The following is a 16,366-nucleotide window of genomic DNA, read 5'->3' on the forward strand; positions in this document are numbered from 1 at the left end:
TCTGCTCCGCTCCCAAATGGCGGCTTATTGCCTCCAGGGCCGCCTCCTCGGCCACCTTCTTAGCTTCTGGGTATCCAGGTGGGAACCAGCAGGGAGCTGTGGCTCGCAACATCTTGCTGCCTTCGGGAGCACCGGCCTGGCTCTGCTCCGCTCCCAACTGGCGGCTTCTTGCCTCCAGGGCCGCCTCCTCGGCCACCTTCTTAGCTTCTGGGTATCCAGGTGGGAACCAGCAGGGAGCTGTGGCTCGCAACATCTTGCTGCCTTCGGGAGCACCGGCCTGGCTCTGCTCCGCTCCCAACTGGCGGCTTCTTGCCTCCAGGGCCGCCTCCTCGGCCACCTTCTTAGCTTCTGGGTATCCAGGTGGGAACCAGCAGGGAGCTGTGGCTCGCAACATCTTGCTGCCTTCGGGAGCACCGGCCTGGCTCTGCTCCTCTCCCAACTGGCGGCTTCAATGAGTGCCGCGGCCGCCACCCGTCGCCTTTATAGACGCACAGGGCAGAGTGGGTGGGACTTCTCCTTGATAGGTTGGTGCTTCCATCCAATCACACTGAGCCTCATCTTCCACCAGACTCCAGCTTGGGAATGCCTCAAGGGGTGCACTAATGGAATCAACTGGAACTCCTGGTTGCTAACCTTGGAGCTAGGTTGCTTTTCCTGAGTTAATTAACTGTCCCTGCAGGGCAGTCCTATAATGGCTACTGGAATTGGGCCACCTAGGATTCATTTCAGCGTCAGGGAGTTTGGTCAACTTGCTTGGGCCCACACAGCACCCCATGGAGCCAGGACTGGGCCAGCAGTCTGCTGCATGCTGCAGGGCAGGATCTCTCTGGGGTTGCGTTTCCCTGCTCTCTGCACTCCTCCGCTGCGGGCAAATTGAGGACAGGAAGTGGACCGCACCCACTTCTCTCCCACGACTTGGGCAATGTTCAACACAGGGGTTCTTCAAAAGGTTCATAGAAAATGCACATGGTGAAGAAACTATGCATGGGTTTCCACTGGTTTGCACTCAAATAAACTTGTCCGAACTTCTTATAACCTTTCTGAACTAGATCGAGTTTGAGGCACTGAGAAGGATGAGACATCCACTGAAAAGGACTCCTATCAGAGCAACATGAATTCCACGAAAATTGCAGCAAGAGCAAACATCAAATTTCTGGTGAAGCTTGGGTGGAAGAATGAAGAAATCATTGATGTTTTCACAAAAGCTTCTAAGGACACTACCCCAAAGAAATGAACTCTTTACGAATGTATAGCTTGTTTCAAGAAGAGGTGAGAAGATGTGGGAGATGAATCCTGCAGTGGCTGTGAAAACCACTGTGCCCAGATCAGCTGCAGTTACGACGAGAGCTATCAGTGGAAATTTTAAACAGGAGGGATCACGATCCTGACGCATCCCTCTGACAAATTGTAACCGGAAGTTGGAACATGGCTTTACCAATATGACCTCGAAGGCAAAGCATCATCAAAGCGACGGCTACCGAGAGGTGGCAGTGGTCCAGTCAAAGGAAAAGGAGGCCAGTCAGGAGCCAACATCATGGCATCAGTGTTTTGGGACACTCAAGGCATTTTGCTTGTTGACTTTCTGAAGGGCCAAACATCTGCTTATTAGGAGAGTGTTCCGAGAAGCTTAGAGAAAGCTTTGGTAGAAACATGCTGGGAAAGTCTCACTAGATCCCTGTTCACCACCTCAGTGCTCTGCTCATTCCTCTCATCAAACAAGGGCAATTGTGTCAGTTTCAATGGGCAGTCCTTAGGAATGCACCTTACGGGCTGCTTTCATTCCTTCTAAATTCTTTTTGTTTCCTAATTATACAAAGTCTCCTTGCCTTGCTTGGAAAGATGAGAGAAAGTCTCCTTGCCTTGCTTGGACAGATGAGAGATGAGATCCTCCTCTTCTCTCCCAGGACAGAATGGTCAGACTTGAGTTTCCTTTCTCCACACTCTTCTCCTCCTTGAGGGAGGTGCTGTGCCGGACAGACCTGCTCCCGTGTCTAGACACGGGTAGACTCGTTGAAGATCCTCACAGGCAATCCTCCTTGGGGTCAAAGGGGAAGGATTTATTTCTTCAGGGCTCAGTAGTCCTCATCCTTACGCGCACCTTCACCAGCCCAGGGCGGGGTAGCGGAGGGTGAAAGGGCGTGGCTCACAGCCCGTTTCTTCCGCTCGGGCGTCTCCTGGGAGGAACCCTTGTCCAGTGAGCGGGTCTTCGTCTCCACCAAATTCCCTAGGGGGACATTTCTGGCAGCCCTTCTTGTTCAGCAGCTTACGGGGGTCAGGTGGACCTCTGCTAGGCACCAGCCTGAAGCCCTTACTCCATTTCAGCTATTTTGGCAGTTGCCTAGGTGACTTTTGAACCTCATTACCCAGAACAGCCAACGGAGGAGGGGTGAGAAGAGTGGCCGTCTGGGTTTGCCGCATCGTGCTGCCTTACAGGAGTTGTGCAGTCTTCGGTTGTGTGATACTTCACCTGGCTGATTTCTGGGAATGCCTCCACAAATTCGCTAAATTCAGTAGCTTTTGCCTTCCAAGATTCACCTGGTTGGTGTTTTGCACCCATTCACTAGTCATTTACATTAGGTATATCTCTTAATGCTATCCCTCCCCCTCCCCCCGCCCATGACAGGCCCCGGTGTGTGATGTTCCCCTTTCTGTGTCCAAGCGTTCTCATACTTCAATTCCCACCTATGAATGAGAACATGCGGTGTTTGCTTTTTTTGTCCTTGCGATAGTTTGCTAAGAATGATGGTTTCCAGCTTCATCCGTGTCCCTCCAAAGGGGATGAACTCATGCTTTTTCATGGCTGCATAGTATTCCATGGTGTATTTGTGCCACATTTTCTTAATCCAGTCTATCATTGATGGACATCTGGGTTGGTTCCAAGTCTTTGCTACTGTGAATGGTGCCGCAATAAACATACTTCTGCGTGTGTCCTTTCAGAAGCATGATTTCTAATCCTATGGGTATATATACCCAGCAATGGGATGGCTGGGTCAAATGGTATTTCTATTTCGAGATCCTTGAGGATTCGCCACACTATCTTCCACTACCGTTGAACTAGTTTACAGTCCCACCAACAGTGTAAAAGTGTTCCTATTTGTCCACTACCTCTCCAGCACCTGTTGTTTCCTGACTTTTTAATGATCGCTATTCTAACTGGTGTGAGATGATATCTCATTGCGGATTTGATTTGCATTTCTCTGATGGCCAGTTTTGATGAGCATTTTTTCATGTGTCTGTTGGCTGCATAAATGTCTTCTTTTGAGAAGTGTCTCTTCATATCCTTCCCCCACTTGTTGATGGGCTTGTTTGGTTTTTCTTGTAACTCTGTTTGAGGTCTTAGTAGATTCTGGATATTAGCCTTTTTCAGATGAGTAGATTGCAAAAATTTTCTCCCTTTCTGCAGGATGCCTGTTCACTCTCATGGGAGTTTCTTTAGCTATGCAGAACGTCTTTAGTGTAATTAGATGCTGTTTGTCAATGTTGGCTTTCGTTGCCATTGCTTTTGGCGTTTTAGACATGAGGTCCTTGCCCATGCCTTTGTCCTCAATGGTATTGGCTGGGTTTTCTCCTAGGGTTTGTATGGTTTAAGATCTAACATTTAAGTCTTTCTTCTGTCTTGAATTAATTTTTGTACAAGGTGTAAGGAAGGGATCCGATTTCAGCTTTCGACATATGGCTAGCCTGTTTTCCCAGCACCATTTTTTTAAATAGGGAATCCTTTCCCCATTTCTTGTTTTTGTCAGGTTTGTCAAAGATCAGATGGTTGTAGATGTGTCGTATTATTTCTGAGGGCTCTATTCTGTTCCATTGGTCTACGGTAACCAAAACGGCAACCGATAGCATGCTCTTTGGTTACTGTAGCCTTCTACTGTAGCTTGAAGTCGGACAGCTTGATGCCTCCATCTTTGTTCTTTTGGCTTAGGATTATGTTGGCAGTGGGGGCCGTTTTGTGGTTCCATATGAGCTTTAAAGCAGTTTTTTCCAGTTCTGTGAAGAAAGTCATTGGTAGTTTGATGGGGATGGCATTGAATCTATAATTTACCTTGGGCAGTATGGCCATTTTCACGATATTGATTCTTCCAATCCGTGATGGTGGAATATTCTTCCATTTGTTTGTCTCCTCTTTTAGTTCGTGGAGCAATGCTTTGTAGTTCTCCTTGAAGAGGTCCTTCACATCCCTTGTTAGTTGGATTCCTAGGCATTTTATTCTCTTTGAAGCAATTGTGAATGGGAGCTCACTCATGATTTGGCTCTCTGTTTGCCTCTTATTGGTGTATAAGAATGCTTGTGATTTTTGCACCTCGATTTTGTATCCTGAGACTTTGCTGAAGTTGCTTATCAGCTTAAGGAGATTTTGGACTGAGACGATGGGGTTTTCTAAATATTCAATCATGTCATCTGCAAACAGGGACAATTTGACTTCCTCTTTTCCTAATTGATTTCTCTTTATTTCTTTCTCCTGCCTGATTGCCCTGGGCAGAAGTTCCAACACTATGTTGAATAGGAGTGGTGAGAGAGGGCATCCCTGTCTTGTGGCAGTTTGCAAAGGGAATGCTTCCACTTTTTGCCCATTCAGTATGATATTGGCTGTGGGTTTGCCCTAAATAGCCCGTATTATTTTGGGAGATGTCCCATCAATACCTAATTTATTGAGAGTTTTTGGCATGAAGGGCTGTTGAATTTTGTCGAAGGCCTTTTCTGCATCTGTTGAGATAATCACGTGGTTTCTGTCTTTGGTCCTGATTATACGCTGGATTATGTTTATTGTTTTGCATATGTTGGACCAGCCTTGCATGTCAGGGATGAAGCCCACTTCATCATGATGGATAAGCTCTTTGATGTGCTGCTGGATTCGGTTTTCCAGTATTTTATGGAGGATTTTCCCATCGATGTTCCTCAGGGACATAGGCCTAAAATTCTCTTTTTGGGTTGTGTCTCTCTCAGGCTTTGGGATCAGGATGATGCCGGCCTCATGAAATGAGTGAGGGAGGATTCCCTCTTTTTCTGTTGATTGGAATAGTTTCAGAAGGCATGGTACCAGCTCCTCCTTGTCCTTCTGGTAGAATTCGGCTGTGAATCCGTCTGGTCCTGGAGTTTTATTGCTTGATAGGCTGTTAATTATTGCCTCAATTTCAGAGCCTGTTAGTGGTCTACTCAGGCATTCAACTTCTTCCTGGTTTACTCTGGGGAGGTTGTATGCGTCCAGGAATTTATCCATTTCTTCTAGATTTTCTAGTTCATTAGCTTAGAGGTGCTGATAGTATTGTCTGATGGTAGTTTGTATTTCTGTGGGATCGGTGGTGATATCCCCTTTATCATTTTTTACTGCATCTGTTTGATTCTTCTTTCTTTTCTTCTTTCTTAGTCTTGCTAGTGCTCTATCAATTTTGTTGATCACTGCAAAAAACCCGCTCCTGGATTCATTGATTTGTTGAAGGGTTTATTGTGTCTCTATCTCCATCAGTTCTGCTCGGATCTTAGTTATTTCTTGCCTTCTGCTAGTTTTTGAATGTGTTTGCTCTTGCTTCTCTCATTCTTTTAATGGTGATGTTAGGGTATGCATTTTTGATTTTTCCTGCTTTCTCTCGTGGGCAATTAGTGCTATAAATTTCCCTCTACACACTGCTTTAAATGTGACGCAGAGATTCTGGTATGTTGTGCCTTTGTTTTCATTGGTTTCAGAGAATATCTTTCTTTCTGCCTTCATTTCGTTATGTACCCAGTACTCATTAAGGAGCAGGGTGTCCGGATTCCATGCAGTTGAGCGGTTTTGAGTGAGTTTCTTTATCCTGAGGTCTACTTTGATTGCAATGTGGTCTGAGAGACCGTTTGTAGTAATTTCTGTTATTTCACATTTACTGAGGAGTGCTTTACTTCCAACTATGTGGTCAATGTGGAAATAAGTGTGATGTGGTGCTGAGAAGCATGTATATTCTGTGGATTTGGGGTGGAGCGTTCTGTAGATGTCTCCTAGGTCCGCTTGGTGCAGAGCTGAGTTCAATTCCTGGATATCCTTTTTAGATTTCTGTCTCGTTGGTCTGTCTAATGTTTACAGAGGGCTGTTAAAGTTTCCCATGATTATGATGTGGGAGTCTAAGTCTCTTTTGATCACACTTTAAAGATCAAAAGGTAGAAGCGCAAAGACATTATCTGTGCAATATTAGAAACCTAGTAAGTGGTGGAATTTGGCCTTGAACCCAGATATCTAACTCCAGAGCCTAAGTGCTTCACCCACCTCACTGTGGTGCCTCTCGAGAAAAACAGGTAAGCACACATTCAGAAAGCTGGTGGGCCGGGGGGCTGGCCTTGTACTCAGAGGCCATGGAAGTCCCACGATGGGTGGCTAGTGGTGTAAGGACAGAGGTCTCGGATGGGCAGAGGGATGTGGACAGGCGCGAGGGGGCGCGGCAGGGACTCAGGGGACTGGGAGTGGCGGCTCGGTGCTGCGGGAGGCGATTAGTGGAAGGCCAGAGGTCTGGGAAGGGCAGAGGGATGGGGACAGGCCCGAGGGTCCGCGGCAGGGATTCCGGGGGACTGGGAGTGGCCGGTTGGGGTTACTCTTGGCTTTTTGCCCTCTCCTGCCGTCGACTGCTCCGGTTTCTTTGGCCTTGCGGCGAGGTGGACAGGGTGAGCTCTCAGGACTGATGGCGGTTGTGGAAGGGGCCTGGGGCCAAGGACAGGCCAGGGCGGCGGGAGAGGCGGACCGGTGGCGTGGCTGGATCTGGGCGCGCTGTCGGACCTTCCACATCACCAGCTGCAGGCAGGCGTTTGCGTCCTCGCTGGAGTTGTGGCCGTCCTGGCTGTCCTGGATGATCTGTCCCAGGTAGTCGGCCGCGAGATTCCTGAGGGAACGCTTGTAGGGGAAACCCAGGTAGTGCGGGAAGAGCACGGCCGTGTCCACCACGGTGCTGTGGATGAGCTTCAGGGCCAGCAGATCGCTCTCCAGGCTGTGCCCGATGAGGATGGTTTGGGCGCTGAAAAAGCTCAGCAGGATGGCTTGCACTTGGGGCAAGGTGATGCTCGTCTTGGCGACGTCGGCCTCGGTGACTCCGGAAAACCTGGTGTTGTAGTCCACGATCTCGTTGTCGGGCTTGACGAAGGTGTCGTACACCACTCGCATGTCGGCGTCCACCACGGTGACGCGGGTCAGCTCTAGGCCATGCGTGGTGTAGCACATCTCACAGTCCAAGGCGTAGATTCCTGGATAAGCGTCTCTGGACAACTCTTTCTTGAAGGTCTCCACGAAGCCATCGAGGCTGTCCTTGCGGCCGTCCCGCACGTGCTGCTTTGCCACCTGGCAGCCCACAGAGCCAGGAGCAGCTGCACAGCAGGTGTACTGGCTAACCCGGCCTCCAGCCACCTGGCTCGAGCGGACCCGCCCCCAGTGATAATAACACAACTGGTCGCGTACACAGCGGCCCGAGGAGGACACCAGGTACTCGGTGCCACAACGGCAGCAGACCCTGCAGGAGGAGTCGCCGGGCCCCTTCCCCTGGCCAGTGAAGAGGACGGCGCCTCCGGGCCGCTCGGGGTGCGGGAAGGGGTAGCCGTTCTCCTCGAGCTGGTCCTGGCTGAGCAGGAACTCCTGGAGGCGGCTGTACAGGGCGGCCCTGCTGAGGCCCGGCATGGAGCTGGGGGTCAGGCCCTTCAGTCTCTTGAGGGTGTTCAGGACCACGTTCAGGTACCTGTTCTTGTTGGGGCTGCAGTCGTAGGCCACCTTCTCCTCGTTCAGCGCCTTCTCCTCGGCCTCCTGCTTGGAGGCGCAGAACTTGAGACACTCTTCGGTGAACAGTTGGAGATAGCCTCGGCGGAGGACGGTGGCGACTTTGCACCCAGACCTTCGGAGGACAATAGGTTTCTTCAAACTCGGTAAGGATGGACGACGGACGATTCGCTTAGAGCTGATGGTGGTGGTGGTCTTGCATGCCATCCCTGACCTGTTGCGCATCTTCCCTGGCTGTCTGCCGACCTTGGAGCCACTGGAGCGTTGGCTGCTGCTGGCCACGCGGGTTCTCTTGGCATCTGTGCAACCTGTGACCAAGCAAGGGCTGGAAGACTGGGCGATCGTCTTCCTCTTCCTGGGGGCTGAGATGCGGACTCCCGAGGGCCTCTCTGTCAGCCTTGGGGCGGCTGGCAAGCAGCAGGCCGATCCCCTCTGTGCAGGGAAGTAGCACGCCTCCGTCACCACCTTGGGACACGCTGGGGGCACCGCCGGACCCCTGTTCTGGGGCTCCGCCTGGATGTCCACAAATGCGGAGGCCTGGTTGTGCATCTGGGGCACCCGGAGCCCGAAGCTCTGGGCAGGCTGATGAGAGGGCAGGGGGAATTCTGGAGCCTCGAGGGCCGCCTCCTCGGCCACCTTCTTAGCTTCTGGGTATCCAGGTGGGAACCAGCAGGGAGCTGTGGCTGGCAACATCTTGCTGCCTTCGGGAGCACCGGCCTGGCTCTGCTCCGCTCCCAAATGGCGGCTTATTGCCTCCAGGGCCGCCTCCTCGGCCACCTTCTTAGCTTCTGGGTATCCAGGTGGGAACCAGCAGGGAGCTGTGGCTCGCAACATCTTGCTGCCTTCGGGAGCACCGGCCTGGCTCTGCTCCGCTCCCAACTGGCGGCTTCTTGCCTCCAGGGCCGCCTCCTCGGCCACCTTCTTAGCTTCTGGGTATCCAGGTGGGAACCAGCAGGGAGCTGTGGCTCGCAACATCTTGCTGCCTTCGGGAGCACCGGCCTGGCTCTGCTCCGCTCCCAACTGGCGGCTTCTTGCCTCCAGGGCCGCCTCCTCGGCCACCTTCTTAGCTTCTGGGTATCCAGGTGGGAACCAGCAGGGAGCTGTGGCTCGCAACATCTTGCTGCCTTCGGGAGCACCGGCCTGGCTCTGCTCCTCTCCCAACTGGCGGCTTCAATGAGTGCCGCGGCCGCCACCCGTCGCCTTTATAGACGCACAGGGCAGAGTGGGTGGGACTTCTCCTTGATAGGTTGGTGCTTCCATCCAATCACACTGAGCCTCATCTTCCACCAGACTCCAGCTTGGGAATGCCTCAAGGGGTGCACTAATGGAATCAACTGGAACTCCTGGTTGCTAACCTTGGAGCTAGGTTGCTTTTCCTGAGTTAATTAACTGTCCCTGCAGGGCAGTCCTATAATGGCTACTGGAATTGGGCCACCTAGGATTCATTTCAGCGTCAGGGAGTTTGGTCAACTTGCTTGGGCCCACACAGCACCCCATGGAGCCAGGACTGGGCCAGCAGTCTGCTGCATGCTGCAGGGCAGGATCTCTCTGGGGTTGCGTTTCCCTGCTCTCTGCACTCCTCCGCTGCGGGCAAATTGAGGACAGGAAGTGGACCGCACCCACTTCTCTCCCACGACTTGGGCAATGTTCAACACAGGGGTTCTTCAAAAGGTTCATAGAAAATGCACATGGTGAAGAAACTATGCATGGGTTTCCACTGGTTTGCACTCAAATAAACTTGTCCGAACTTCTTATAACCTTTCTGAACTAGATCGAGTTTGAGGCACTGAGAAGGATGAGACATCCACTGAAAAGGACTCCTATCAGAGCAACATGAATTCCACGAAAATTGCAGCAAGAGCAAACATCAAATTTCTGGTGAAGCTTGGGTGGAAGAATGAAGAAATCATTGATGTTTTCACAAAAGCTTCTAAGGACACTACCCCAAAGAAATGAACTCTTTACGAATGTATAGCTTGTTTCAAGAAGAGGTGAGAAGATGTGGGAGATGAATCCTGCAGTGGCTGTGAAAACCACTGTGCCCAGATCAGCTGCAGTTACGACGAGAGCTATCAGTGGAAATTTTAAACAGGAGGGATCACGATCCTGACGCATCCCTCTGACAAATTGTAACCGGAAGTTGGAACATGGCTTTACCAATATGACCTCGAAGGCAAAGCATCATCAAAGCGACGGCTACCGAGAGGTGGCAGTGGTCCAGTCAAAGGAAAAGGAGGCCAGTCAGGAGCCAACATCATGGCATCAGTGTTTTGGGACACTCAAGGCATTTTGCTTGTTGACTTTCTGAAGGGCCAAACATCTGCTTATTAGGAGAGTGTTCTGAGAAGCTTAGAGAAAGCTTTGGTAGAAACATGCTGGGAAAGTCTCACTAGATCCCTGTTCACCACCTCAGTGCTCTGCTCATTCCTCTCATCAAACAAGGGCAATTGTGTCAGTTTCAATGGGCAGTCCTTAGGAATGCACCTTACGGGCTGCTTTCATTCCTTCTAAATTCTTTTTGTTTCCTAATTATACAAAGTCTCCTTGCCTTGCTTGGAAAGATGAGAGAAAGTCTCCTTGCCTTGCTTGGACAGATGAGAGATGAGATCCTCCTCTTCTCTCCCAGGACAGAATGGTCAGACTTGAGTTTCCTTTCTCCTCACTCTTCTCCTCCTTGAGGGAGGTGCTGTGCCGGACAGACCTGCTCCCGTGTCTAGACACGGGTAGACTCGTTGAAGATCCTCACAGGCAATTCTCCTTGGGGTCAAAGGGGAAGGATTTATTTCTTCAGGGCTCAGTAGTCCTCATCCTTACGCGCACCTTCACCAGCCCAGGGCGGGGTAGCGGAGGGTGAAAGGGCGTGGCTCACAGCCCGTTTCTTCCGCTCGGGCGTCTCCTGGGAGGAACCCTTGTCCAGTGAGCGGGTCTTCCTCTCCACCAAATTACCTAGGGGGACATTTCTGGCAGCCCTTCTTGTTCAGCAGCTTACGGGGGTCAGGTGGACCTCTGCTAGTCACCAGCCTGAAGCCCTTACTCCATTTCAGCTATTTTGGCAGTTGCCTAGGTGACTTTTGAACCTCATTACCCAGAACAGCCAACGGAGGAGGGGTGAGAAGAGTGGCCGTCTGGGTTTGCCGCATCGTGCTGCCTTACAGGAGTTGTGCAGTCTTCGGTTGTGTGATACTTCACCTGGCTGATTTCTGGGAATGCCTCCACAAATTCGCTAAATTCAGTAGCTTTTGCCTTCCAAGATTCACCTGGTTGGTGTGTTGCACCCATTCACTAGTCATTTACATTAGGTATATCTCTTAATGCTATCCCTCCCCCTCCCCCCGCCCATGACAGGCCCCGGTGTGTGATGTTCCCCTTTCTGTGTCCAAGCGTTCTCATACTTCAATTCCCACCTATGAATGAGAACATGCGGTGTTTGCTTTTTTTGTCCTTGCGATAGTTTGCTAAGAATGATGGTTTCCAGCTTCATCCGTGTCCCTCCAAAGGGGATGAACTCATGCTTTTTCATGGCTGCATAGTATTCCATGGTGTATTTGTGCCACATTTTCTTAATCCAGTCTACCATTGATGGACATCTGGGTTGGTTCCAAGTCTTTGCTACTGTGAATGGTGCCGCAATAAACATACGTCTGCGTGTGTCCTTTTAGCAGCATGATTTCTAATCCTATGGGTATACATACCCAGCAATGGGATGGCTGGGTCAAACGGTATTTCTATTTCGAGATCCTTGAGGATTTGCCACACTATCTTCCACTACCGTTGAACTAGTTTACAGTCCCACCAACAGTGTAAAAGTGTTCCTATTTGTCCACTACCTCTCCAGCACCTGTTGTTTCCTGACTTTTTAATGATCGCTATTCTAACTGGTGTGAGATGATATCTCACTGCGGATTTGATTTGCATTTCTCTGATGGCCAGTTTTGATGAGCATTTTTTCATGTGTCTGTTGGCTACATAAATGTCTTCTTTTGAGAAGTGTCTCTTCATATCCTTCCCCCACTTGTTGATGGGCTTGTTTGGTTTTTCTTGTAACTCTGTTTGAGGTCTTAGTAGATTCTGGATATTAGCCTTTTGTCAGATGAGTAGATTGCAAAAATGTTCTCCCTTTCTGCAGGATGCCTGTTCACTCTCATGGGAGTTTCTTTAGCTATGCAGAACGTCTTTAGTGTAATTAGATGCTGTTTGTCAATGTTGGCTTTCGTTGCCATTGCTTTTGGTGTTTTAGACATGAGGTCCTTGCCCATGCCTTTGTCCTCAATGGTATTGGCTGGGTTTTCTCCTAGGGTTTGTATGGTTTAAGATCTAACATTTAAGTCTTTCATCTGTCTTGAATTAATTTTTGTACAAGGTGTAAGGAAGGGATCCCATTTCAGCTTTCGACATATGGCTAGCCTGTTTTCCCAGCACCATTTTTTTAAATAGGGAATCCTTTCCCCATTTCTTGTTTTTGTCAGGTTTGTCAAAGATCAGATGGTTGTAGATGTGTCGTATTATTTCTGAGGTCTCTATTCTGTTCCATTGGTCTACGGTAACCAAAACGGCAACCGATAGCATGCTCTTTGGTTACTGTAGCCTTCTACTGTAGCTTGAAGTCGGACAGCTTGATGCCTCCATCTTTGTTCTTTTGGCTTAGGATTATGTTGGCAGTGGGGGCCGTTTTGTGGTTCCATATGAGCTTTAAAGCAGTTTTTTCCAGTTCTGTGAAGAAAGTCATTGGTAGTTTGATGGGGATGGCATTGAATCTATAATTTACCTTGGGCAGTATGGCCATTTTCACGATATTGATTCTTCCAATCCGTGATGGTGGAATATTCTTCCATTTGTTTGTCTCCTCTTTTAGTTCGTGGAGCAATGCTTTGTAGTTCTCCTTGAAGAGGTCCTTCACATCCCTTGTTAGTTGGATTCCTAGGCATTTTATTCTCTTTGAAGCAATTGTGAATGGGAGCTCACTCATGATTTGGCTCTCTGTTTGCCTGTTATTGGTGTATAAGAATGCTTGTGATTTTTGCACCTCGATTTTGTATCCTGAGACTTTGCTGAAGTTGCTTATCAGCTTAAGGAGATTTTGGACTGAGACGATGGGGTTTTCTAAATATTCAATCATGTCATCTGCAAACAGGGACAATTTGACTTCCTCTTTTCCTAATTGATTTCTCTTTATTTCTTTCTGCTGCCTGATTGCCCTGGGCAGAAGTTCCAACTCTATGTTGAATAGGAGTGGTGAGAGAGGGCATCCCTGTCTTGTGGCAGTTTGCAAAGGGAATGCTTCCACTTTTTGCCCATTCAGTATGATATTGGCTGTGGGTTTGCCCTAAATAGCCCGTATTATTTTGGGAGATGTCCCATCAATACCTAATTTATTGAGAGTTTTTGGCATGAAGGGCTGTTGAATTTTGTCGAAGGCCTTTTCTGCATCTGTTGAGATAATCACGCGGTTTCTGTCTTTGGTTCTGATTATATGCTGGATTATGTTTATTGTTTCGCATATGTTGGACCAGCCTTGCATGTCAGGGATGAAGCCCACTTCATCATGATGGATAAGCTCTTTGATGTGCTGCTGGATTCGGTTTTCCAGTATTTTATGGAGGATTTTCCCATCGATGTTCCTCAGGGACATAGGCCTAAAATTCTCTTTTTGGGTTGTGTCTCTCTCAGGCTTTGGGATCAGGATGATGCCGGCCTCATGAAATGAGTGAGGGAGGATTCCCTCTTTTTCTGTTGATTGGAATAGTTTCAGAAGGCATGGTACCAGCTCCTCCTTGTCCTTCTGGTAGAATTCGGCTGTGAATCCGTCTGGTCCTGGAGTTTTATTGCTTGATAGGCTGTTAATTATTGCCTCAATTTCAGAGCCTGTTAGTGGTCTACTCAGGCATTCAACTTCTTCCTGGTTTACTCTGGGGAGGTTGTATGCGTCCAGGAATTTATCCATTTCTTCTAGATTTTCTAGTTCATTAGCTTAGAGGTGCTGATAGTATTGTCTGATGGTAGTTTGTATTTCTGTGGGATCGGTGGTGATATCCCCTTTATCATTTTTTACTGCATCTGTTTGATTCTTCTTTCTTTTCTTCTTTCTTAGTCTTGCTAGTGCTCTATCAATTTTGTTGATCACTGCAAAAAACCCGCTCCTGGATTCATTGATTTGTTGAAGGGTTTATTGTGTCTCTATCTCCATCAGTTCTGCTCGGATCTTAGTTATTTCTTGCCTTCTGCTAGTTTTTGAATGTGTTTGCTCTTGCTTCTCTCATTCTTTTAATGGTCATGTTAGGGTATGCATTTTTGATTTTTCCTGCTTTCTCTCGTGGGCAATTAGTGCTATAAATTTCCCTCTACACACTGCTTTAAATGTGACGCAGAGATTCTGGTATGTTGTGCCTTTGTTTTCATTGGTTTCAGAGAATATCTTTCTTTCTGCCTTCATTTCGTTATGTACCCAGTACTCATTAAGGAGCAGGGTGTCCGGATTCCATGCAGTTGAGCGGTTTTGAGTGAGTTTCTTTATCCTGAGGTCTACTTTGATTGCAATGTGGTCTGAGAGACCGTTTGTAGTAATTTCTGTTATTTCACATTTACTGAGGAGTGCTTTACTTCCAACTATGTGGTCAATGTGGAAATAAGTGTGATGTGGTGCTGAGAAGCATGTATATTCTGTGGATTTGGTGTGGAGCGTTCTGTAGATGTCTCCTAGGTCCGCTTGGTGCAGAGCTGAGTTCAATTCCTGGATATCCTTTTTAGATTTCTGTCTCGTTGGTCTGTCTAATGTTTACAGAGGGCTGTTAAAGTTTCCCATGATTATGATGTGGGAGTCTAAGTCTCTTTTGATCACACTTTAAAGATCAAAAGGTAGAAGCGCAAAGACATTATCTGTGCAATATTAGAAACCTAGTAAGTGGTGGAATTTGGCCTTGAACCCAGATATCTAACTCCAGAGCCTAAGTGCTTCACCCACCTCACTGTGGTGCCTCTCGAGAAAAACAGGTAAGCACACATTCAGAAAGCTGGTGGGCCGGGGGGCTGGCCTTGTACTCAGAGGCCATGGAAGTCCCACGATGGGTGGCTAGTGGTGTAAGGACAGAGGTCTCGGATGGGCAGAGGGATGTGGACAGGCGCGAGGGGGCGCGGCAGGGACTCGGGGGACTGGGAGTGGCGGCTCGGTGCTGCGGGAGGCGATTAGTGGAAGGACAGAGGTCTGGGAAGGGCAGAGGGATGGGGACAGGCCCGAGGGTCCGCGGCAGGGATTCCGGGGGACTGGGAGTGGCCGGTTGGGGTTACTCTTGGCTTTTTGCCCTCTCCTGCCGTCGACTGCTCCGGTTTCTTTGGCCTTGCGGCGAGGTGGACAGGGTGAGCTCTCAGGACTGATGGCGGTTGTGGAAGGGGCCTGGGGCCAAGGACAGGCCAGGGCGGCGGGAGAGGCGGACCGGTGGCGTGGCTGGATCTGGGCGCGCTGTCGGACCTTCCACATCACCAGCTGCAGGCAGGCGTTTGCGTCCTCGCTGGAGTTGTGGCCGTCCTGGCTGTCCTGGATGATCTGTCCCAGGTAGTCGGCCGCGAGATTCCTGAGGGAACGCTTGTAGGGGAAACCCAGGTAGTGCGGGAAGAGCACGGCCGTGTCCACCACGGTGCTGTGGATGAGCTTCAGGGCCAGCAGATCGCTCTCCAGGCTGTGCCCGATGAGGATGGTTTGGGCGCTGAAAAAGCTCAGCAGGATGGCTTGCACTTGGGGCAAGGTGATGCTCGTCTTGGCGACGTCGGCCTCGGTGACTCCGGAAAACCTGGTGTTGTAGTCCACGATCTCGTTGTCGGGCTTGACGAAGGTGTCGTACACCACTCGCATGTCGGCGTCCACCACGGTGACGCGGGTCAGCTCTAGGCCATGCGTGGTGTAGCACATCTCACAGTCCAAGGCGTAGATTCCTGGATAAGCGTCTCTGGACAACTCTTTCTTGAAGGTCTCCACGAAGCCATCGAGGCTGTCCTTGCGGCCGTCCCGCACGTGCTGCTTTGCCACCTGGCAGCCGACAGAGCCAGGAGCAGCTGCACAGCAGGTGTACTGGCTAACCCGGCCTCCAGCCACCTGGCTCGAGCGGACCCGCCCCCAGTGATAATAACACAACTGGTCGCGTACACAGCGGCCCGAGGAGGACACCAGGTACTCGGTGCCACAACGGCAGCAGACCCTGCAGGAGGAGTCGCCGGGCCCCTTCCCCTGGCCAGTGAAGAGGACGGCGCCTCCGGGCCGCTCAGGGTGCGGGAAGGGGTAGCCGTTCTCCTCGAGCTGGTCCTGGCTGAGCAGGAACTCCTGGAGGCGGCTGTACAGGGCGGCCCTGCTGAGGCCCGGCATGGAGCTGGGGGTCAGGCCCTTCAGTCTCTTGAGGGTGTTCAGGACCACGTTCAGGTACCTGTTCTTGTTGGGGCTGCAGTCGTAGGCCACCTTCTCCTCGTTCAGCGCCTTCTCCTCGGCCTCCTGCTTGGAGGCGCAGAACTTGAGACACTCTTCGGTGAACAGTTGGAGATAGCCTCGGCGGAGGACGGTGGCGACTTTGCACCCAGACCTTCGGAGGACAATAGGTTTCTTCAAACTCGGTAAGGATGGACGACGGACGATTCGCTTAGAGCTGATGGTGGTGGTGGTCT

General features: G+C 50.2%; 2 protein-coding genes across 2 annotated transcripts; both read right to left on the minus strand.

Moving 5' to 3' along the window:
- Positions 1-6,679: 6,679 nt before the first annotated feature.
- On the minus strand, positions 6,680-7,627 carry LOC134730899 (exonuclease GOR-like; the record flags this gene model as incomplete). The annotated part of the gene is made up of 1 exon (XM_063606571.1): positions 6,680-7,627. A coding segment is annotated over exon 1 (948 nt), but the record flags the coding sequence as incomplete, so codon positions are not given.
- Positions 7,628-15,125: 7,498 nt separating this feature from the next.
- On the minus strand, positions 15,126-16,073 carry LOC134730900 (exonuclease GOR-like; the record flags this gene model as incomplete). The annotated part of the gene is made up of 1 exon (XM_063606572.1): positions 15,126-16,073. A coding segment is annotated over exon 1 (948 nt), but the record flags the coding sequence as incomplete, so codon positions are not given.
- Positions 16,074-16,366: the final 293 nt, after the last annotated feature.

This window comes from Pan paniscus, chromosome 7 (genome assembly GCF_029289425.2).
Source record: "Pan paniscus chromosome 7, NHGRI_mPanPan1-v2.0_pri, whole genome shotgun sequence".
NCBI classification, from domain to species: Eukaryota; Metazoa; Chordata; class Mammalia; order Primates; family Hominidae; genus Pan; species Pan paniscus.